This window comes from Prosopis cineraria, unplaced genomic scaffold (assembly GCF_029017545.1).
Source record: "Prosopis cineraria cultivar Desert tree isolate PC_DT_omini unplaced genomic scaffold, ASM2901754v1 PC13, whole genome shotgun sequence".
Taxonomy (NCBI): Eukaryota; Viridiplantae; Streptophyta; class Magnoliopsida; order Fabales; family Fabaceae; genus Prosopis; species Prosopis cineraria.
Window position 1 is genome coordinate 36064849 of NW_026555344.1, and position 22844 is coordinate 36087692.

At 33.1% G+C, this 22844-nt stretch overlaps 3 protein-coding genes across 9 annotated transcripts; 2 read left to right on the top strand and 1 right to left on the bottom strand.

Moving 5' to 3' along the window:
* Positions 1 to 3145: 3145 nt before the first annotated feature.
* Positions 3146 to 6991, top strand: LOC129290436 (uncharacterized). 3 transcript variants are annotated; one of them, XM_054927201.1, is made up of 4 exons: positions 3146 to 3682; positions 4867 to 5064; positions 5753 to 5863; positions 6530 to 6991. In XM_054927201.1, exons 2-4 carry the CDS (start codon positions 4948 to 4950, stop codon positions 6779 to 6781), a joined length of 480 nt encoding a protein of 159 aa, XP_054783176.1. In that variant the 5' UTR covers positions 3146 to 3682; positions 4867 to 4947; the 3' UTR covers positions 6782 to 6991. The 3 variants fall into 3 exon arrangements, with proteins under 3 accessions (XP_054783176.1, XP_054783177.1, XP_054783175.1); XM_054927202.1 differs by having other exon boundaries at positions 3146 to 3348; positions 4885 to 5064; XM_054927200.1 differs by having other exon boundaries at positions 3147 to 3348.
* A 2366-nt stretch (positions 6992 to 9357) lies between these two features.
* Positions 9358 to 15617, top strand: LOC129291406 (uncharacterized). 4 transcript variants are annotated; one of them, XM_054928725.1, is made up of 10 exons: positions 9358 to 9711; positions 10646 to 10987; positions 11307 to 11379; positions 11507 to 11619; positions 11800 to 11884; positions 12120 to 12192; positions 13560 to 13615; positions 14651 to 14716; positions 15149 to 15205; positions 15279 to 15599. In XM_054928725.1, the coding sequence occupies exons 1-10, from the start codon at positions 9476 to 9478 to the stop codon at positions 15357 to 15359; spliced, it is 1182 nt and encodes a 393-aa protein (XP_054784700.1). In that variant the 5' UTR covers positions 9358 to 9475; the 3' UTR covers positions 15360 to 15599. The 4 variants fall into 4 exon arrangements, with proteins under 4 accessions (XP_054784700.1, XP_054784699.1, XP_054784702.1 ...); XM_054928724.1 differs by lacking the exon at positions 11800 to 11884 and having other exon boundaries at positions 12124 to 12192; positions 15279 to 15617; XM_054928727.1 differs by lacking the exons at positions 11507 to 11619; positions 11800 to 11884.
* LOC129291405 (probable LRR receptor-like serine/threonine-protein kinase At5g48740) lies at positions 15237 to 22351 on the bottom strand. Of its 2 annotated transcripts, none has more exons than XM_054928723.1 (16): positions 22181 to 22351; positions 21300 to 21837; positions 20412 to 20863; positions 20202 to 20319; positions 20045 to 20113; positions 19877 to 19945; positions 19733 to 19801; positions 19351 to 19422; positions 19166 to 19234; positions 18853 to 19088; positions 18561 to 18766; positions 17929 to 18055; positions 17745 to 17813; positions 16549 to 16738; positions 16342 to 16474; positions 15237 to 15832 (listed from the first exon to the last, which is right to left on the bottom strand). In XM_054928723.1, the coding sequence occupies exons 1-16, from the start codon at positions 22254 to 22256 to the stop codon at positions 15626 to 15628; spliced, it is 2700 nt and encodes an 899-aa protein (XP_054784698.1). In that variant the 5' UTR covers positions 22257 to 22351; the 3' UTR covers positions 15237 to 15625. The 2 variants fall into 2 exon arrangements, with proteins under 2 accessions (XP_054784698.1, XP_054784697.1); XM_054928722.1 differs by having other exon boundaries at positions 20412 to 20878.
* Positions 22352 to 22844: the final 493 nt, after the last annotated feature.

The window sequence follows — 22844 nt, forward strand, 5'->3', positions numbered from 1 at the left end:
ATATTTAATTGAATTATAACAAATGAATCTTAATGTATTAATAAAAATAATAATACTAATTTATTATAAAATAAATAATCTATAAAAGATACATGCCTTTAATTAATTAAAAACAAGCATATTAAGTCTGTAAGATTAAGTATATAATTTTTTTTTGAAATTAAATTCCGGCATCTAATCCAAATATTCCTCCTGTATGATTCACAAAAATGATTAATTAACGGGGTTTCATATTTGGATTCGCATTTTCATTATATTTTGTTTAATCCTTATATTATTGTCTATTTTAACCTATAATTTATCATTATGCCACGTAATCTGATTTAAGCTTTTAAAAGGACATCGTTTTATTTAATAATATAAATGATTTGATATGGTAAGAATCGACATATCAAAACGGATAATTAATATAATATATTTTGTATTTAAAAATCTACATACTATATTTTTTGGGATTAAAGATCAATTTTATCTTTAAACTAATCATAAAGATATATAAATAATTCTAAACCCAACTTAAAATTAATTTCATCCCTTAATTTTAAATATTTGTTAACTCTTCTGATTTTGTCATTTTATGGATCTTGCATTTAATTTTTTTAAGTTTTTGGTGGGCCCCACCATTTTATATTTTTATAATTTAAAAATTTCCCACCCTCCATCCTTCTCTCTCCTCTCTCTCTCTCTCTCTTCGTCTCCTTCTCTCCCATCCCTCATCCCCACTTTCCTCTCTCCTCCATTCATTCCCCCTCTCCTCTCTCTCTCCTTCATACGCACTTTCACCATCATCTCCCCCTCCCCTCTCTATATATTGTAACAATATATGGGTGTGTATATATATATATATATATACATATATCAGATCAAAGAGTCTGAAGAAAGTGAATGTACTTATTATGCCCGAATCGTGCCTTTTCTTGAAGAGAGAGAGTCAATTAATGTAGTAAAATGAAAATCGTTACCAAATTAAAAAAAAATCTTAAAAAACTATATAATAAAATAAGATGTTTCACAGAGAGTTTGGAAGTAAATTATATATGAAGAAAGTGTTAGTCACCTCACAATACCTGTTCATAAGAATTGTTACCCTAAGTTGATTGTGTAAAATTAATTGACCTTTTAATAATTTCTTAATTACCCTTTATTCCACATGAAAAATGCATATTAAAAAATAAATGAAAAAAATTATTTATTTACATAAGAGGGCTTGACCTAAAATCAAAGTCTAAGGTTTACGTATCTTATAATGGAGATTAAAGTCCATGTAGTTCAAAATGTTATTAGTTAGGTTTTCTTTTAATTTTTTATCAGCTTACTTTATGAAGAGAATGTTATCTTGTATTATATAATTATATTTATTTTTAAATAAAAAATTGTCATAAGGAAGTATCTTTGGGTAAAAGAAAAATAATCAGTATTGAAACTTGCAGTGATTTAGTCTTACTCACAATCCGTTAGTTAATACTCTAAGTACACACAGTGATTTAATATCACTCATTGCAAACCCTATAAGAAATTTCTAAGTAAAAATTTCTATAAAATAGTTTAATTATTAAATTTTAAAACAAAATTTGACACTTGTGATGATTTAGTGTCATTCATAGTATCTTCTTTTGATATTTTTAAGGATTCAAGATGATTTAGTATCACTCATGGCATAACCTAAAATATGCTAAGAGTTTTATTATTTTCATTATTTTTTAATAATGCACAAGAGAAGGGAAAATTTACAAATATTGAAACCTGTAATAATTTAGTATCACTCACAGTCCACTAGTTGACGTTCTAAATGCATATAGTGATTTAATATCACTGTTGACAAACTCTAAAGGAATTTTCAAAATAAGTTCTCTATAAAATAATTTAATTATAAACTTTTTTAGTGTAAAAATTAAAACCTACGATGACTTAATATCACTCACAATATCTTATTTGATATTTCTATTTATCCATAATAATTTAGTATAACTTATGGATTTTAAAAAAACATGTTGATAAATTTTAATATTTTTAAAAATTTTTGACACTTGATATTCGTGATGATTTAGTATACTTACTTCATCAATATATCAAATACTCACAGTAATTTAATATCACTTGTGGTTATCCCATTTTTTAAGGGGAAAAAAGAAAAAAAAAGAAGATTATAAGAATATTTTATTAAGAAGACTATATAATAAGTTGTAATAACATTATTTTCACAACTCTTAACAAACAAAAAAAAGTGAAAAAAGAAAAGAAAAGGGAAGAATCAACGTCAAGTTAATTTACAATATCTTCTCATATATAAATTGATGATTATAAGAGTTTAGGTGTCATGTCATTTTAAGACAAACTCACAACAAAAGATCCACGGTGCTTTAAATTAATAAACAAACTAAAGAAAAGGAAAAACAAACAAACAATGAAGAATCGTTGTGAAACAAAACCAAAAACGTGTGTAGGGAACTTAGGCTCCAGAATACCAGATGTTAAAACTAAGTGAAAAGCAAATACGTGAAGTTCAAAAATAAGAAGCCCGCAAATCATTAGTTGTTATGTGCATAGAAGAAATGTTTCAATAGGGCTTAGATATTGACTCAAGAAGGTTTGGTTTTTCCCCCATTCACCATGCAAAGCCAAAGGAATAACAGGAAAAAAAAAAAAAACACTCACTTCCAACACTTTGCCAATGCTTTTTTGCCATCTCCTCCCAGAATTTCCTCTCGCTCAATTTCTTCTCCTCAATTTTCATCCCCTTCTTTTTTTTTTGCTATATTTTTTATAAGTATTAATTAGGGTTTTCTCACTTAATGACAGAATCAAGTAAAATAAGACAATTTTATTTTGACTTTTCTTCATCCTTTCAGATTTAAAATTTTTCCCTTAACAAATTTCAATCAAGACATAATTACTTTAAATTATATTTTAAATATTTTAATTTTTCCTTTATGGTAATATAATCAAGGAGATTTGGAGTCAATAAAAAAGGAAATTAATATCATCATCATCACAAAGCCCATTTATTATTCCTTTATTTTTTATTTTATTTATTATATTTTTATAATTTTTAATTTACATTGAAAACTTGCATAAAATACGATATTCACAGTACTTATGGAGGAGAGAGAGGGAAGAAGGTACGGATCTTCTTCTTCTTCAACATTAAACTCTGTTTTCAAGACTCTTATAGTCATTTTCCTTGTTCTTATTTATCGGTAGGACAAGACCGTCCTTGTAGAATTTTTGAAATGACAATCTATTCCCTTCGCACAACTGACGCCCTGGGGTTGACACTCGGCTGCACCGTTCACCGTCGCCATCGTCAAGCCATTGGTCTACGTCCGCCCGGGCTCATAACATCGTCAAGTTGGTTTTTCTTAATCCTATTACTTCTCTTTTTCCGTTTTGACTCTCCCGTAATGGAGCCGGCTCATGAAATCATCTATCATCGACGAATGGATCTTTTCATGAAATGGGTTCATGCCACGGTTGGTCATGGAGAAGTTCGATTTCCCTGATGACAAATATGGGCTTTCCTTAAACCGGGTTTTGTGGGATCTGGACCAATTTGAGTACGTTGCATTGGAATATGAAACCACGAATTCACAATTCCCTCTCTGATTTTATTTTAAAACATTGATTGCGAGGGTATTTTTGTATTTACTGATTGTATATCAACAATTTAGTCAAACGATGTTAGGTAATTTCTGTCGCTCCCTACTTGAACTTCTATTTCATTCCAGTGTCATGCCAATTTGAGTGATTATGTTTGCCTGTTTCACTGTTCTATGGATGTGAGGAGCGAATTTAGAATTAGTAGTGCTTAGGCTAAGCAGTTCTTCCTTTTCTATTGACCTTCACTCCTATCTCTCAGAATTTCCCTATCTAAAGCAATTTTCTTACTGTCTGGTGTTTCAAGCAGTCTGCCCTATATACAGTTTTCCTTTGCTTTCAGTTCTCTGTGATGGGGCTGCGAATCCAATGGCCCCTTATCTGTCTGTCTCCTACATTTCAAGTTTTCCTTTTGCAACTTATATGACTTTAATATTGATGTTTAAAACGCCACATATCAGTTGCATTGAAGGTTTGGTAAAATTTTAATTGAACTAGGTGACATGAGGTTTAGGTGGCAAAGATGGAGTGAGGTGTAGGTAGTGACAAAGGGTTCAAATTTTGATATAATATTAATAATATAAAAAATAGACTTGAACCAGCCATGAAGGTGCGCGCCCAATGATTTCAAGCCAAACTATAGGAGGGTTAATTGTAATTTACCCAGAATTTTCTTATGAACCAAAAACACAAAAATTTAATACGCTATTGTTGCGTTAAGAAAAATTATAAGAACTAATTTTCTTGTATCCCCCCACTAAAAAAAAAAATTTCATTGCAGCATTGTTCTCATTGCGTGCTTTTCTAACTTTACTATTATAATCAAGAACAGTCCTTCTTGATTAATAGTAGCCTAGCAGGCTTGGTATTAATTGGATGGAGGAAAAGAGGCTTCAGTGCCGTTGGGGAGGAGTAGTGGGAATTTGAACCCCTAGCCCTATGTACCAAGGCCACCTTGGACATAGGCACCTATTATTTCTAAGGAAGTTCCGCTTGAACCAAGACGCTTGGGAAGACTAAGTTACTCTGGTTTCTTAAAAAAGTTAAAATTAATGATCATTTCTTTTATTTGTCGGGAGGACGTGAAATTAAAATGTAAAAGTCCTTTGGTTAAGATCTTTTCAGTAACTTGTTTCTTTCATTTTTGGTGTTCATTTTGCCCAGGTTTGATTCTATATGGCTGCCAAATGAAACATTGTAAATGTGTTCTTTTAATGCTTTCATTTGAATCAACATTCACTGAAGCTTTGATTGATTATACCATTTCTGAAGGGGACTTGTTTCCCCCAGGAAATTCCAGGAGAAAAAAAAAAAAGAGAATCAAGAAAAACTAGCAGTTGATGATTTATCACCATGAACAAGTTGTTAGAATTTGGAAGGAAAGCCTTATTTTATGTGCGAGTCCTTTCTGGATATGAACAGTGGAGAATAAGATCTTGTAGGCTGCAGCTTGAAAAACGTCTCCTGCAGGTCTGGCACCCTCTCTCATCTTAAAAACTATATTTTCAGTTAATAGCTTTTCTCTTTCAGAATCCACATGGGAAGATTAGGCGTGTAAGTTGTGAGCTGGGACTTGGGTTTTCAATTAGAGCTGTTGCTCTAAGCAAGGCCCAAGAAATAAGCACCACATTCTACAATATAAAAGCCAAGGGACATCCCTCAGTATCTATAGAGAAAAAGGAAGAAAGTATTCTGCTGTTCTCAGAAAACAGCTGGAGATTAAAATCCGGGTATTTTTCAATTTAAAATGGAGGATTGATGTATTTACTGAGTGAAAATTAGTGTAACAGAGTTTATGTAGAATAGTGGGGGTGGTTAATTCTATCAAGTGTTATAGATATACCAATCTGGGGTATTAAAAATATAAAGCATGCTCTTGTTGATGTTGAAGAAACATTGGCCATGGGCTCAATAATGATTATTTCATTCGTAAATCATAATCATAATCATAATAATATAATTTGTCTTCTTTATTGTTATCAAGCTCCTTATCACGAGGGTGCAAATTAAGATTTACCTATTTTAGTTCCCATTGTGAAGGAAAATATGGATTTTTCACTTAAATGCACTTACCTATTGCTTGGCCTTTTGGTCTTTTTAATTTTCAATATCTTCCTTTACTTCCTTTCTGATGCGCATGAAATTTTCACTGCAAAAGGCACAAGAAAGGAAAGAAGCAGTTAGAAAAATACCTGAGCAGATCATTTTATTCGAGGTTCGTCGTATGGTGGAAGAGATGCAATCTTTAGACAAGAAGCTTGAAGAAACGGTAAGTTGCATCTTCATTCTTCACTAAGAGATTTAAAATCTGGGAACTTCATATTCAAACTAATATCTAAGGTCTTCCATTTTATCTTATGTTAGATTATACCGAATTTTCTTGAACTTTAAAGTTTGAAACATATGTAAATAATCCCATTAACCCACCCTGAAAACTAGATAAGAAATCTCCTTAAACTTTTTAAAGTTTGTATAGATAACCTCCTTACTGTCAATTATTCTGTTATTTCACAAATGGAGTATAATATTTTATAGTGCCTTCATCTTCATCATCATCATTTTTGTGCAGACAACCCCTTTAAACTTTTAAGCCACGTGTAGATGAATTCTTGTTATATTATATTCTTTTAATGAAATGACAAATAAATTAATGACAGGGGAGTTATTTGCACAAGTTTAAAAGTTCAGGGATGTCATCACATGATTTTAAGAGTCACGGAAGTTATGTACAATTTAACTTCTATGCAATGTTTGGCATGTAAAAAAGTGGTTTTTTTCAGAAAGAAAATGGAAAATGTACTCATCCCATTTTTTTTTCTAAAAGCATTTGTTATTTTCTTTCTAGAAAATACTTTTTCGCCCACAGCCCCACACATTGCCTTATTCTATTTTGCAAATGTTCCAAGGTGTGACAAAACTCTGAATTTTTATGCAGGAGGCAACCATTCAAGAATACTTCAAACCAATTGACAAGGAAGCAGAGATCATAATGAAAATGCAGCTAGAAGAGGAAGAGAAAACCATGACGGAGATGATGAAGACAATGCAACAACAAACTTTGCTTGAGGAAGCCAAAGCAGGAAACATCTCAAGCGTGCGACAAGCAGAGGAGTCTCTTCAGGCCAACCAGAAGAACCCAATAGCATCCACAGCCACTTCCACCACAAAGGAAGATGAGATGAGATGACTTTGAGACCATTGATGATGGTGGCTTAGACTGTGTAACGCATTGCTGGGTAAAATTTTGTTGAGGTTTAATTTGATGATATAACCATATTTTATGGATTTGAATTACCGATGCAGCTTTAGGGAACTTTCATTGGTCATAGTTATTTTGTATATTTCATGTAATAATAGTGAAAAAAAAAAGAAATCTGCCAGTGATATTGTCACAGAATTCAAAATACAATCTTTCTATGATATAGAGAAACAAAGATGAGAGTCCATATGCATAATAAGCATAACGGTGGGTGAGGTGCATCCTCGGCCTTGGCAATTGGCATATTGTCAAGGCCATGGCTCTCCGTCAAAATAATAATAATAATAATAATAATAATAAATAATCATAATAAACAGACACCCATACTCACACAATTAAAGAATCTAAACTTTAAAAGGTGCCTTTTTTAATTCTATTTTTGAGTCATTAACATGTTTAACTAGAATTAAAAAAAATTTAAACTTATTGATTCTGCATAAAATTAAGTTTATTTTATTTTTTTAATTTTTATGCAATATGTATGCTTTAATAACACATTATTTTACTAATATTTAATGGAAGGCCAAGAAAAAAATTTATAATAAAAATTTAATGATATGACATCAAAATAAGATAAAAAAAGAATCTTTTTTTTTTCTTTTCACACACATGTATGGAGTCATACTTTTGGCTGATGGAAATAAACAAAAAAAAAAAACCTAGAAGAAGCCATAATTTAAATTATTGTTCCTAGATAATTCGATTGTTCTTCTAGTTTGTTTTTTTCATCATCATCATCACCCAACGATTTGATATTTAAGATAGGCTGTGCGAATCAAGACAGGTAGCATCACCAAGGCTGCAAAGCTCTTTTAATAAGGTTTTAATGCAAATACATCATCTAAACTAAAATACGAGATCAGAAGTTGCTTCCTTCTAGTTGAGCTGTGTTATTTTAATTAATTATTAAAAAATAAGTTAAAGTATACCTTTGTTCTTTAACTTTATATTATATTATATTATATTATATTTTAATTCTTTAATTTTATTAAATATTCTTTTAGTTTTTTAATTCTAATACCATTAGTTTCATTAACAAAAAAAAAATTTATTAAACTTTTAAATATTAACAAAATATTCTTAAATGTTGATATATTAAGTTTAATTTTTAAGATAATAATAATTGACACAAAAAAAATCATTTAAAATTAATGATATTAAGATTAGATGATAAAAAAGATATTTTATAAAATTAATCAACCTTATAACTTAAAAATAATATAAACATTATTTTCATATAAATATTAAATGGGTTAAATGACAAATTTATCTTTAAATTATAAGGTTTCTTTTGTAGTATAATATTCTCTACAACTTTTAAAAATGTTGCAATATTTATTTTACTATTAATATATGCTAACAAAAAAAATGATAGAAAAAGATCCATAAATGTTTTTATTGGTTATTTTTTTTATAATTTTTGAGATCATTTACAGCAATTTTTTAATAATTTTTAATTTTTTTATAATAATTTAAATTTAATTTTTATTATTAGTAGATGTGACATTTCATTTTAACCATTGGTTTCTATAATAATTTAAAATTAATTTTTATTATTGGTGTATTGATAAGGATTTCACAAATAATAGTTACTTGTTTAAAACAACAAGTAATAGGTTGCATCAACTCAATCTAATGGGGCAGAGCTTTTCAAACTTTATGATGATAGCTTTGTTAAGCAAAATGGTAGCAGTGGATGTGAAAGAACCCTATGAGACAAAAATGAAAATTGAATTTTTGATTTTAGTTGCAAATTATCTTTAGTTCCTTCGATAGTTGTGAAAATTATTGGTATCACATAGAGATTATATTTATGTTGGGTGAAAAGCTTACATAAGATACAAGTGTTTTCAGATGGCTTAGATGCCACTAATTTTGTTCTAAATGGTTGTGATTACAATTATCCTTTTAGGGACTTGATTGATGAAGCTAAAGCTTTTCTCTTTAAAAAAGGTTATATTATTTTCAACCATATATATAGGGAGCATAATAGAGATGCTGATTTTCTTTCTAAGTTATCTTATAATATAGTTAATAGTTTTTGATCATCATCCATTTCATAACTTAGTGTTGGAAGATGATGAAAAAGTGTAGGTTTTTGGTCTTGTCTTTGTTGATTTTGTGCTTGCCCTCCTGGTTTTTTGATGGTATTCAGTTTCCATTCAAAAAACATTTCACCAAAGCTGAGCATACTCCCATACGCCCTATGGTTGAAAGATGAAATTTTCCTTCTAATCCGATATTAAAAAGTAAAAACCAAACCAAAGCAACTTCTTTCTTGATCCCAATTACATTAACTTTGAATTTAATATTAAAATTCATTCGCCAACTAGGATTTGCACACAAAGATCATAATGCCTTATTCTTGTCGTTCCTATATCTCAGATTCTTCCACACAAAAATCCAATTCTGTGGATCTTTTTTCTCAACATTCTAATCATAAAATTGGGGAATAAAATTCCAATCACTAACAAACACTTCTAATCACAGTCGTCTCTGGAAATCTCTTAGAACTGTACCGAGAGAATCTCTAGCACTTGATAAGAGAATATACCTTCCATTTTTTGATTCGCAATCCACGTCCCTCCACATGGACCAGAAACTTCCTCACGTCTGTGCCAAATGACCACGTTCAAACCCGTCAATATCGTCATCAACACCAGACTCGTTGCTGGTAGTGACCGGAGTATCCCGGCTCCAAGAATTTCTCCAATGGCGGGTTTACCACATGGCTCTATGTTCAGTCTGTACACAACACGTCCTAAAATATGTTACATGAAGCAATTGAGCTGTTCCTCTGCATGTTGCAGATTGTTTGCTAACGAGAATAAAGCTTTGCTTGTTTCTCGCCTTTCCAGGTTCTTACTGATTCTATAATGTATATCATCTATTTAGTTGCTTTTTCTTTATTTGAACACTTTTTTCACCTATTCAGAAGTTATTCAAGTGGCACTTAATATTAGTTTTGCCAAAATTACTTTTGTCTGTTCATGTCGAGTGCATTGAGTGTTCTACGTATTGTTGGTACTGAAGTTTACATCTTTCCCTTTCTTGTTCTATTTCCATCACTTTTAAGGGAATGCCAGGCACATAATACCCGAGAGTAACTTATCAAAAACAAACGAATTCATAATTGCCAAGACTTACTTCCAGAAAAGTTGTTCTATTCTTCGTCTTCTGTGGGCTATTGATCAATAAGGGTGATTAAATGGCATGCTTGGTTGCAACTATTTTTAACTTCAATGACTTAACATATAAGTTTAGATGAATATGTCATACAATTTCTCTTATTATATGGAAGTTTGGGAATTTAACGTTGTGGGAACAAGATTATTGGATCCCCGGAGAGTCAAATTGAGATATACTTCTCAAGATTCGTATCTAAATACTGCGGTTGAAATAGGCTGAAAGTAATTATTATCATTATAATAATATAGAGGTTGGGATATTGCATCTGTGCTTCAATGCCGATTGTGATAATTGAATAATGAACTCTTACGTGGAAATCTTGACATCTTATTTTGTCTGGGATAATGGGTAGATTTTGCACAGAAGCTCACAGATATTTTGTTGAGGGTTTAATTTGTTGGAAATATACGCCTGAAGGTTAAGTAGTTAGTTACCTTTATATTGCTATCTTTCACATGTAAGAATTTGTTTATATTACATGACTCAAAGACGATGTCATTAATGTAGCCCACTTTGGGAGGTTCTTTAGTTATTCTGCTGCTCTTGCTCTGTTTTTCAATGGTATTGTATTCAGCATAATAAAATGTTGTTTTTAAACTACAGAATCAAAACTGGAAGCTTTAAATATGATGATAAGGACAGTTATGAGGCTTCAAAGCCTAAAGATGTACTAGAAAGGAAAGATAGCATCAACAGCGACGTGCTTTTAGATGGTAAAGAGGGTTATAATGTTGGAATCCCATTCCTGGTTATGATGGCAATTGCAATGGGCATAGCTGTAACGGCAACACTAATATCCATTTACCAGCAGCCTATTCTTGGATCATCTTTTGTTGTACGGTCTCTTTCTGAAAGTTCATCCTCTTCAGCGGTTGATCCAGCCGCTGCTGGTTTCAGTTTCAAAGTTTTTGGATACAAAATTATACTTCCAGAATATGCACCAGGGTATGCCTAGCTCCCCTAAGTGCAGATTTGCAGTTTGTTTGATGGGACTGTTCTTCAATTGTGATTGACTTGTGGTGATAGATTTTCTATTAATTACTGGTATTTAACATTCTTAGACTTGGAGTCAAGCAGTAATTTCAAGTTAAAAGAACACATAAGAGCTAGCTAGTTTGTAATGCCTTCTCCATTGTCTGGGTACTACTTTTAATTCTCCTTAATAATGAACAGAGGTTTGTAAGGATAATACCTACTCTTCTGCGCTGGAATAGCATTGTGCTATTGCCATCTAATAGCTACATTTCATCTGAACTTCTTGTAGATGGATCTACTTCTGGTTGCTTATGGCTCCAGGCTGTGGACTTTTCATCAGTGAAGAGGTTTTAAATATTTGGGTCTGTCCTTTTCACTGGTACTTCTGTTTCACTGGTCCTTTTCATTCCAATTTTTTTCTTAATGATATACTTTCTTAGTTTCTTTATTTGTTTGAACCCTTTGATTGTACTTGAGCAAATAATTTAGGTTGGCATATCACTCTCTCGGTTTCTGTCTCTGGATGGAACATGGCAGTCTTTTGCAGAATCTTTCTCAAGGAATGGTTCATATGTGATATCAACAGTTTTCTGGGTTTACTGGTAGTTAGCAACTCCATCTTAATCTGTACTTCTTTCCTATGATTATGTTAATTTTGTCAAAGAGCTGGTACTTCTGAAGATTCCAGTCAAATCATGGCATTACGTCTTGTTACAATTCTCCTGTTACCAAAACTTGTTGATCATGGAACTTGAATTTTGATGGGCAACGCTGGATTTCAGGGGGGTGTGCATTAGTGACCTGATACCATTTTACTTGGGGAGGCTTTTCATTCAGTCTGGGGTATCTGATGATGTTTCTTCAAGGGTTCGTTCTGCCTACTTTCTTCTGAGCTCCAATGGGTTAGGTTGAGATCACATTTGGAAAAAAATTCATGTTGCTGTGTTAGTCCAGGCTTAAGCCCTTTTAATCCCACCTTTTGGGTTTTTTTTTTTTTGGGCGGGGGTGGGTTTGATGTATTACTTATTCCTGGTAATTTTCAACTGCTTATCAAATGGTTTTGTTCCTTTTGTACAAGTTTAATTTCTGATGATGTCTATAGCTAGGAATTGGCAAGGAGAAGGCCTTGGGGATTACGAAGGTGGTGCAAAAGTATGGCAATCTAATAGGTTTTGGTAAGCTGAAGACCTTTGTTATCTGCAATGGGGTTTTTTTTTTTTGGCTTAAAACCGTTATGTGTATTAATTATTAAAAATTTGTTGAGACCAAGATATTCCCATATTATGATGTAACAAATAGTTAATTATTGTATTTTACGAAATTATGATGCAAGATATTACAGCCACATGGTTATAACTGTATAAGAACTCCCTTAAATTTCTAACAAGTCATTTGTCACTTCAATTGCACCATCAACAACCCCCCCCCCCCAAAAAAAAAGAAGCTTCCTCCCTGTCCTCTCTCTGGTATGGGGGTAGACCTTAGAGTCCTTGTATGTTATTGCTTAGTTCACACTTTATATGGGCAGTCACAGACCAGTATCGTCTACTCATCCTAATTATTAACTATTCCAATGTTATTCCTTTAATTTTCTCACCAATTTTTTTAGTTATTTACTATCGAATCCTCACAAACATATTTATTATATTAGAAAAATTAATCATTTGATTCCTATAGTTTTGATTCTATTGTAACTCAGTCTCTAAACTTTAACTCGTTGTAACTTAATTCTTGAACTCTCACTCGATTGTAACTTAATCCCTAAACTTTAACTTGCTGTAACTTAGTTTATATAGTTTCAACCATTTAAAATATTAGTTCCTAATTTTAAAAAATAAAATTAGAAAGATTAAATCTTTATAATCTTTATCAAATTACAAGTTTTAGTAATTAAAATTAATGCCTAAAAGTCCACTGAATTTTAACTTTTAGAATTTTATTTTCAAGATATAAAGACTAATATTTTAAATGGTTAAAACTGTAAGGACTAAGTTGTAGCGAGTCAAAATTTAAGAATTGAGTTACAACCAAGTCAAAACTTTAAAGATTGAATTACAACGAGTCAAAGTTTAAGGATTAAGTTACAATTGAATTAAAACTATAGAGATTAAATGATTAGTTTTTCCTATTATTTTTAGTCAAATATATGATTAGTGCCCATGTATTGAGAGATTATGCTTTTATAAATTTCTAAAGAGCATTTTACCTTAAAGAATATCTAAAGGGAGAAGTAAACCCATCCTTTGTGTGGTTTCAGCGGAGTGCTTTCTTTCACATATGGCATTTCAGAAGTTTGAACTGACTCACCTGATCGTCACATAGTTATTTGCTCAGTTTGCATGAACTGAAAACCAACATGTGGAAGTTAGGTGTCCAGAAAAACCCCTAGATAATATACCAAATGGTAGATTGCATCCACATAAGCCACAGTTGGGCAAAATGAACATTTTCCCTTTTCTTTATGTCTATACAATTTCCTATTATAAAATTTACTTAATTCTTTCATTGACCTATGGTATTCATGTGACTTGTATTTTTGCAGTTCAACGATTTTCTCTTGGAGCAAGGAACCCCACTGCTTTTCTAGCGGGTGCTATGGTTAGTGACTTTGTTTAATGCACTTGCAATGATAAATCCAGTTTTACCGTGGTCTGATTTTGATGTATAAAATGAGGCCAAATGAATTGTGCCATGGTAAGTTATGGTTTTGATCTATAAAATTTAAAGAAGTCTTGTATCCTCTGAAATCAACCTCCAAATTATGGATAGTTGAGAACTTCATAATTATGCCTTCCTTTCCCCCTTTAACCATTAGGATCAATGACCCAAAAATCCTCCTTGAGTGAAAGCCTTCGGCAGACCCAATCATCTCACAGATAAATCCTTTAATAAAATGGATATATATTAATACTTGCGGAAAATTTTCCTAATATGCGAAGCCTTGTTGATGATTAGATTCATTTATTGGTTATAGGTTTTGAAAGTTGAGGTCATTGTTTTATCGCTACCATGTGGAAGTCTTGATAATGATTAGCTAGCTTCCGTCCTTTTGTAGATATGATAGGAAGATTCATTCGTTTCTTAAACTGAGAAACTCATAAGCTATAATAAGACAATTTTATCTCTTTTTAGTATCTGTTCACTTATACCTTGAAGAATGCTTTCTTGTCAAATTTGGTGGAAAAAGTCAAGTAATGTACATAAATATTGTTGCTTAAATAATGCATGGATTAAAAAATGGTATGGGAGACTTTTGATGCTATTTTTTCAAATTTGGCATAAGTCAGGTAATGTACGTAGCTGTTTAGGCGTCTTTTTAGGATTGAGCTCCTTGATAGCCCTGATTGTTTTCTAATTCTTTCTTTGAGTATTTGTTCGTTGAATCTCTTTGGCTTCAGTGAATCTATTATTTTAATGTATGCTTTTTTGTAATTATGCTCGCCCATGGTGAGACCGTTTTGTACTTTGCATTCTGCTGGGTCTCTGTCTTGATTGAGAGTTGATATGGATTAAAATAATTTTATTTTCCTTTTTTTTTTTTTGGTTTTTTTCATCTTTTTATTTTGAAGAAAATCCATTTCCAATTACAATTACTAATAAGAGTAACAACAAAAAGCTTTTGGTTAAATGCAGGGTATATCTGCAGAGTTATTTTTTGCTGGAGTCTGCTGTGGTGGTCTATTCACACTTCCCCTTCAGGTGAATATGCTTTTACTAGAAAACATGCAGGACTAATCACAATAGTAACCATCTTGCAATGTAATTCATATCTTTTTAAAGACTCTGACTTGTTGCTTGCATCACTGAGGGTCTTCTCAAAGAAAATTCAAGGGCTCGATAACAAAATCTCGGGAGTTTCTTGCAATCTGAATGCTGAGTCTGGAATAAGCAAAATATGATAATGTTTCTCATCGTATAGTTTATACCCATATTTACAGCTTTACGTAGGTTTTAAAGAAAACAATAGCCACGGAGTAGATAAACAGATAATCCTATGTCCATTTTTATTCCATTGGGTTGTCTTAAATGACACATGATGACTTAAACTGTAATATTTAATTAATTCACTTCTACGAAAAGTCTCTTAAGTGCCATAACTAACATAAGTTTTTCTTTTTCCTGTTTGGTCAGCTTGGAATAGGTTTTCTTTTGAGGGAACGCCCTTTGTTTGCCGTTGCAACTGTGATGGTATGATATGATCGACTTATGAGAATTCGTATAGATCTTAAAATATTCATATTTATCATGTACATTTGTACAGGGAATTTGGACCATTTTTCCATATGCCTTGGCTGGATTAACTGCGTTATTCTTCTATCTCCGAAGGCCTTACTCCACTTAGTCATTGAATTACTTAGGGCAAATCATCTAGTAGAAGATATCGTGGAGCTCAAAAGTTGTACCATTTTTTCAGAGATGACCAAGTTGAAAATGGCAAATTTCATCATAATTTACTATATTTCTATTACATTGATTTTCTTTTTCCTATTTTCTCAGCTCTGAGTGTCTTACTTCTCCTTGAACTCAACAGTAAGTGTTGATGTGAAGATCTATTTCTCTATGTAACGACATAATTTAGCTTGATCTGGAGTATTTTTAACTTCACTGTCACCGAGACTCAAGATATCTGAGCTGAATCTCATATGCTTCTTTTAGTTCAGCTAATACTTCTGCAATAGTTGGTCTCAGTGATGCATCCCTTTCCGCTGACTTCACAGCAATGGAGGCTGTCTTCCTCATGCTCTCCAGATCAAAATTTCCTTTTATGCTTTCATCCACAATTTCATATGCTTCTGCCTGCAAGTAAGGCTTTGCCTGCAGTTGGTTGTTAAGAAATAACAATGTGAATCCCTCAACAGTATACACTAACAGATACAAGGAAGAATTATAAGTAGTAGCAATATTATAACTATTTGTATATTTGAGAACCAAATGCTCAAAGAGAGCTTATTTGATATAAATTTTAAACTAAATAATCACACTTTTACTATATTGGGGGATACACTGTGAAAAAGTTTATCCTTTTCAAGTTTATTCCATAAAGGACAGCTACGAGATGAAGTTTCATGGGCTTTTCCTTATTTTTTTTTTAAATGAATTAAAGCTTTCTTTGACATGGTATTACAATCTCAATGAGTTGGTGGTTAGAAGATTATCTTTCTTGCTCCTATTCTCTCGACTAAAATTATATTCTGCTTATGGTGTAATAAGCCTGTACTTTGTCCATGATTTAAGCTTACAGGGCTTTCATGTGAATGGAAGTGGTCTTTAAAACTATGTCAAGCTATTGCATTGTAGAAAAACAAAAGGAAGATTTGAGTTACCCATAACACCAAATTGAAAGAATCAGGAGACCCAGAGTGATTCAATGGCTCTCTGCCACAGATGAGTTCCAAAAGAACAACACCAAAGCTATATACATCACTTTTCTCAGTGAGCTGTTGGGTGGAATAATACCTGTGCAAAGAAATAAGTTTAAGATGGTATAGAGCTTTCAGGAAATCATTAATTTCTTAATCTCAGGAACATACTCAGGGTCTAGATAGCCAGCAGTGCCCTTGACAACAGTGGTGACATGAGTTGCATCTGCCTTGGTTACTTGCTTGGAGAGACCAAAGTCACAGACCTTTCCGTTCATCTCCATATCCAAGAGGATGTTACTGCACTTGACGTCACGGTGTATGATTCGTGGTTCACTTCCATTATGTAAATAATCCAGTCCTTCCAGAATAGAGAAAGGAAAGAAAAAAACAGCCTTAGACATGTAAGTGTAAGCATAACCTTTCATGATCAAAGAAGAAACAGAAACGTCCATCTTTTGAAGTGTTATTGTCAGAACCGGTCACCACAAAAAATTGGAAATTTGAGAACAGGCCTCAAACCAGCCAAAACCAGTAAAGTCGGCGAGAAACTGGTTGAACCAAACATATTATTATTTTTTATTTTTTATTTTTTAACTCATATTTGTAAATTATGATTTACATATATTTATACCTAATAAGCATTATGAAATGAAAAAAAATGCAAGATACGCATGAATTATGTACACATGTATATATTTAAATTTATAAATTGTAAATTAAGAAATAATTATATATACTTTGGATGAAAATGATGTAATATTGATTGATGTTATTTTTTTTATTGTTTATTATTTTGTCTGAAATTTAAACATTCATTTTTGTTACTATATATAATTATTTCTTTTTACTTTAAGCATATAATATATTTAAAATGTATCAATTTATTTATGACCGGTTGGACCACGGTTTAGATTATGACCCGATCATTGAACTGTGAACTAGCATACCAATCGGTTCAATGGCGGGCCTAGTTTTAATAACATGGCATTGTAGGCAATTTACCACTTCAGGGCCTATTTTTAAGAAACAAAGGTGCTGAAACAGCAACAAAGTTTCCTTTTTCTTTTTGGCTCATGCACGCCAGACATGACTTTGTTGAGGTACTAGAAACCTCACTGGTGAGATTAGAAACCTGTGTTTGTTGTTGTAAAATATCTTTCAAAATTTGATGTCCTCATGTTCGTACCACATCTATCTGAATTGTCACTATTTTCATATCACATGTTCCTTCTAAATGTGTCAGATGCTTACATAGACATTGGATAGGAGAATTTAAGGAGGGTTGCCTCCCTTAGTTTTCCCCAGGGCAATAAGAAACGTTCATTTCTTGACCTACACTAGTTATTTAAGAAACTAGTTTGTACCTTTTGCTGCATCAACTGCTATTTTCAATCTTCGAACCCAGCTTAATGACCTTTTTTGGCTGTTTGTACCTGGAGGAAAAGAAAATAAGTGTTAAAACCCTTACCCTGACAGCATTTGGGAATATTTGAAGCAAAAAGAATAAAGAGGATAGTGCGGAAATTTTTGTTCAATCAAGCAGAGTACCATAAAGGTGATCATTTAGTGATCCACCGGCCAAATACTCGTACACTAGTATCTGATGCTTTGATTCATGACAAAATCCTTCCAATGACACCAGATTTTGATGGCGGATTTTTGACAAAAGGTGAACCTAAGCACAACAGAAGATATGAAAGAAAGAATTAGCTCACCAGAAGGGAAGAAAAATGATAGAATCAGGCTTCCCTGTAACAGATATATCAGAGACACACATAACTGATTCAATATAATGTTTAAGAGGGATATGATTCTTTCTTCGATCAATACCAAAAGGGAAGCCAATGAGACATATATTTGATAAATTATGGTCTTAATTTCAAGGCTCCTTTTGAGCTCCCACTGAAGGGGAAATGGTCCAAGGATCATTCCTTATGTTCCTAAACTGCATGTATTGCTGTCACAGAATGCTTTCACCATTAGAAAGGCAATATGAGTTCAATTGCAAGCGCACTTAAGAACAGTTCTGCAGAGCATGTGACCTGCTAACCTTAAGGGTGCTAGAATGAGCTTCTAGTTCATTACTTCATTAGAGATGACCTTTTGTCTCATTGACAAGTTAACTGAATTATAATGATGTAAAAAGGTTGTTATATGGAAGTGTAATTTAATTAGTGAACCTCATTGATGAAAGAATCAGCTCCTAGTTGGGTTTTGTCCAGCCGAACTTTGACAGCGACTGATTTACCATCTGGAAGCTTTCCATGGTAAACTGATCCAAAACTGCCTCTTCCTATAACTTCTTTAAAGTTTCCAGTAGCTACTTTGATTTCTTTGTAGGAAAACACTTTTGCTGCGCCCCAGTTCCTCATATTAATTTCTACTCCTGAAAGTTAGAATAAACATCTGTATACCAACACATGTAAGAAAAGCTAACCAAATATGCAACAAGAAAGAAAAATAATTGCATACTTGCTGTGTGAGAGATTTCATATCTCTTTTTAGTCATGTGTAGCAGTACCCAAAGAAAGATAAACAAAAACACAAGTGTGGCTCCGCCAACCAAGCTTAGTATGATTGCAAGATGTCTATGCGTTTTGTGCTTCATTCTGGGAATTATTGTAACTTGTGGTGTCTCAATTGAAGGAGCGAATGATGCATCATCGCATATGGCTGCGTAGAATGAAAGACACAAATTCCCAGATGTTCTGCAGGAAGGGAAAAAAAAAAAAAGGTATCAACGTGCATAGTTTTTAAGGAAACAGATCTAATGCTTCCTCCATACCTGATCTCTACGGTTGCTTTGTTCAAGGACTCTGGTAGTGGACCTTGTAGCTTGTTGTTTTCCAGATTCCTGAAGAACATAAAACAATGAATTGTACGAGCAAATGATGATACAGTGAAAAACAAATTGAAAGAAAACAATTGTTATATGATTTAATGAGATGTTTTATCTGATGCCAAACTTACAGAAAATGGAGGTTTTCTAACTCTCCCAAGCTATCAGGAACCAATCCTTGGAGGCTATTGTTTTGCAAGTCCCTAAACACACAGTGAAAAAGAAAAAGAATGTAAGGTTAATGTATCAATTGGTATCCGCCATATCAGTTTTGAGATACAATGTTTGGATAGAAGATAAAATAAAATATATTATTCATAGAACTATTAATCGAGTTTTACTTGGTATAAGATGAAATGTTCTTTTGACATGGTATTTGAACCTTCATAACCCAGAAGTTCACTTAACAATTTAATCTGATAATCATAACATTATGATTAGTGAAGAGTTCAAACTTGTATCTCCTAAGCTAAGCTCTGAAGTGTTTTAAACATTCGGAAGTCTTTAACTTACAAGATTCGAAGGCTAACCAAGTTGTCCAGCTCCACTCCAAAGGATTTTAGCTGATTGAAACTCAGGTTCCTGAAATTTTTGAGCACTCATTAAACATCCTCTGCATAAAACCGAAGACCAAGTTTTACTCTAGGGAGGCATTACAGTTTCTCAAGATGTTGCAAGCTTCCCAAGTTCTGTATTTCACCAGCAAGCGAAGCGTTGTGCAAATCTCTGATAAATAATCAACACCAGAACAGATAAATAAGAAAGAGAGTATGATCACACATATCAACGATGCCAATGGACTTTATTCTAGCTAAGGAGATTTACAATTTTTTGAGGTCCAACAAGTCACCAAATGTAGGCGTAATTGATCTGAAATTCACACCGGAGAGATCCCTGGAAAAAAAACTTGCTACTATGAGATCACTAATGAAATAACTGGAAGAACCACTGTTTTGGAGAAGAAATGAAATGAGGCACATACAATGATGTGACAAGGCTTCCTTCACAGCCAATATGATCCCATGGTGAAGGCGAGCATGGATCATCTTGCCATCCTAGATCCAAGCCAGCAGACTGCTGAATAACTTGTAGTGCGGAGACTGGAATAGTACAAATTGAATAGATCATAAGTTAATTAAATTAACAAGTGAAATCAGAATAATGTGTATTCTCAGAAAATGTGGTGAGGCACCTGTGGTTGAAGAGACTTCGGATGGAATATCAACCATCTGATATACCTCAAATGCATTGATTTGAGGGTAAAAGCTGATACTCTTCAGTGTTATATTCAAGCTGCCGATCCCCTTTCGTGTTACATATAGGGCACTGATTTCTGAACTCTTTATTTTGTAGTTTGATTTTATGAGATCTCCATTTATGAAAACATCAAAGGCGGGGAAAACAGGAAGAATGCCAGCAAAATAGAGAATGATATAATAGTCCCCTACTGCATCAAGAGGGAGGTTATATGTCAGCAGATTTCGCCGTGCCAGAACTCTCCCGGATTGAAGAACAGCAGCTGGTGGTTTTTCCATTAGACTGGACTGATTGAAAGTAAGCTGAACCTTGAATCCAGTTGCAACATGAAAGGGTGCAAAACTTCTATCAGCATCCCATATTCTATCATATGGATCCAGAGGGTACCTGCGTTTTACAGCGCTAAAACTTGAAACTGTAACTAGTTACGAAAAGCTTTTGAGAAAAATGCAAATACTCCCGATAGCTTTGAGCCATTTTGCAAACACCCCCATCAGATTTATAAAAAAGGAAATACCTCCATCAACTTTCACCCATCAAGCTTTAAGTTTTTCCATCCATTTTTCTATTAAACACATTGACGGAGATGTCATCTCAAACTCTGTCTTTTTGTCACGTAATGGACCATCATTCGTTTAGAAATAATACATGGCAGAGTTTGAAGTAGAATCTTCAACAGTGGAGTCAAAGGAAATTATACGGGGAAATTTTAAGTCTTGAAAAGTGATGTTAAAGAGGATGTTTGCAGATGACATAAAGTTGATGATATCCTTTCATTTTCTCCGAACATATTTATGTAAGAAAAGGACATGGTGGTTCTTACCGGATAGACTCATTGGTGTAGCCACAATCAATTCGATAACTCTTCCTCAGTAACTTATTTGAGAAATATTCCATGCCATTTGTGTAGGCTCCTGGAGGAAGAGGTCGGATTTCAAGGGAAGAAATTACAGGAAATCCACCATGTGAGGCAGCAAGTAGACAGAAGGGTAGTGTGTCCGTATTGACTGTCCATAGAAACTCTTCGGTCCATGGATCATCTTTAGTAAGATTTACAATAGCAGCAATGGCTGTCCCAAGAGAAACAGAGAATGTAGGAGGATGCTCAAGTCCATCATAGTTGTTGTACACAAACTTTGCTCTAACAAGAACAAGACTTGTCACATTAGTCAAAGGTAATTTATAGCATTTTCGACCTTGGGAATCCGGGAAGAACCGAAGAGAGACATATGATGAGGAGTCGTTATCATTGTAACTGATGGCTGTAGTGCCTGTGCTTATGTATGCAGTGTCTGGGGTCCATGAGATGTTAGATGAATCATTGAAACTGGTTCTTCCACCACAAGATAGGCTTAAGAAACCTGTTCCATGAATGAGAAAGATCTGCTCATGCGTTTTCACATATAGAGGTATAAAGTTTCAGCTTATTTTTAACCGAAAAAAGATTGCTTGCTTTGACAAATGTATGACTAGCTTGACATTATTAATTCATATCAAATTACTCACTCTAATATGCTATATTGGTCTTAATTTTTGGATGAGAATATGTTGTTTTTCTAAAGTGTTTGGTGATCTTTCATCTCTAAATACACTATAGTTCAAGGAATTTGGATTTAGCATGTGAAAGTTAAATACTGAAAGTTTCTGAATGAGAAAATGACAGAGACAGACATCTGTTGAGAGAAGAATAAAATAATCCCTTACCATCTTGATCACAGAAAACGCCAACCCAGAAACTATACAACAGAAAGAAGCCAACCCGTAAATCCCAAAACTCCATGAACTCAGATTGCTACTATGAAGCCAATTGCTTTCTGTCTTCCTCAGAACAACAAATATAATAACAAGACAACTGAGTCAAAGGAAAAGTCGTATCAATGTTTGAATGAATAGACCCATGAACATTGATCACTTTAAGGTGTCACTGGACAAAGAAGAATGAGTGAAAAATGATTGAAAGGGGCAGGGAAAAGCTTGAAGGAAGGGAAAAGAACACAAAGCTGGAAAATATGTCTTGATTTGTTAGGTGACAGAATCATTGAAAGTAGAATGATGAAAGAAGAAACTATAGAATGATGAAGAAAGATGAAATAACTGAGTCCAGGTCCTTCAAGAGAAGTGATGATTAAAGAAGTTTTGTAGAGTCATTGGCAATAGCAATGATTATAGTTAGTTATATTGCCATAGTATTATCACTATCTTTCACAAGTTGTTAAAATCACTGTTATTTCTCCACGGGTTAGTGATGAATGAAAACTTAGAATGCAAGTTTTAATGTCAGTCAAATTAGTCACAATCGGAATGTGAGAGTTAAAATCACTATTATTTCACCACGGGATAGTAATGAATGTTAATTTCCAATTTCTTA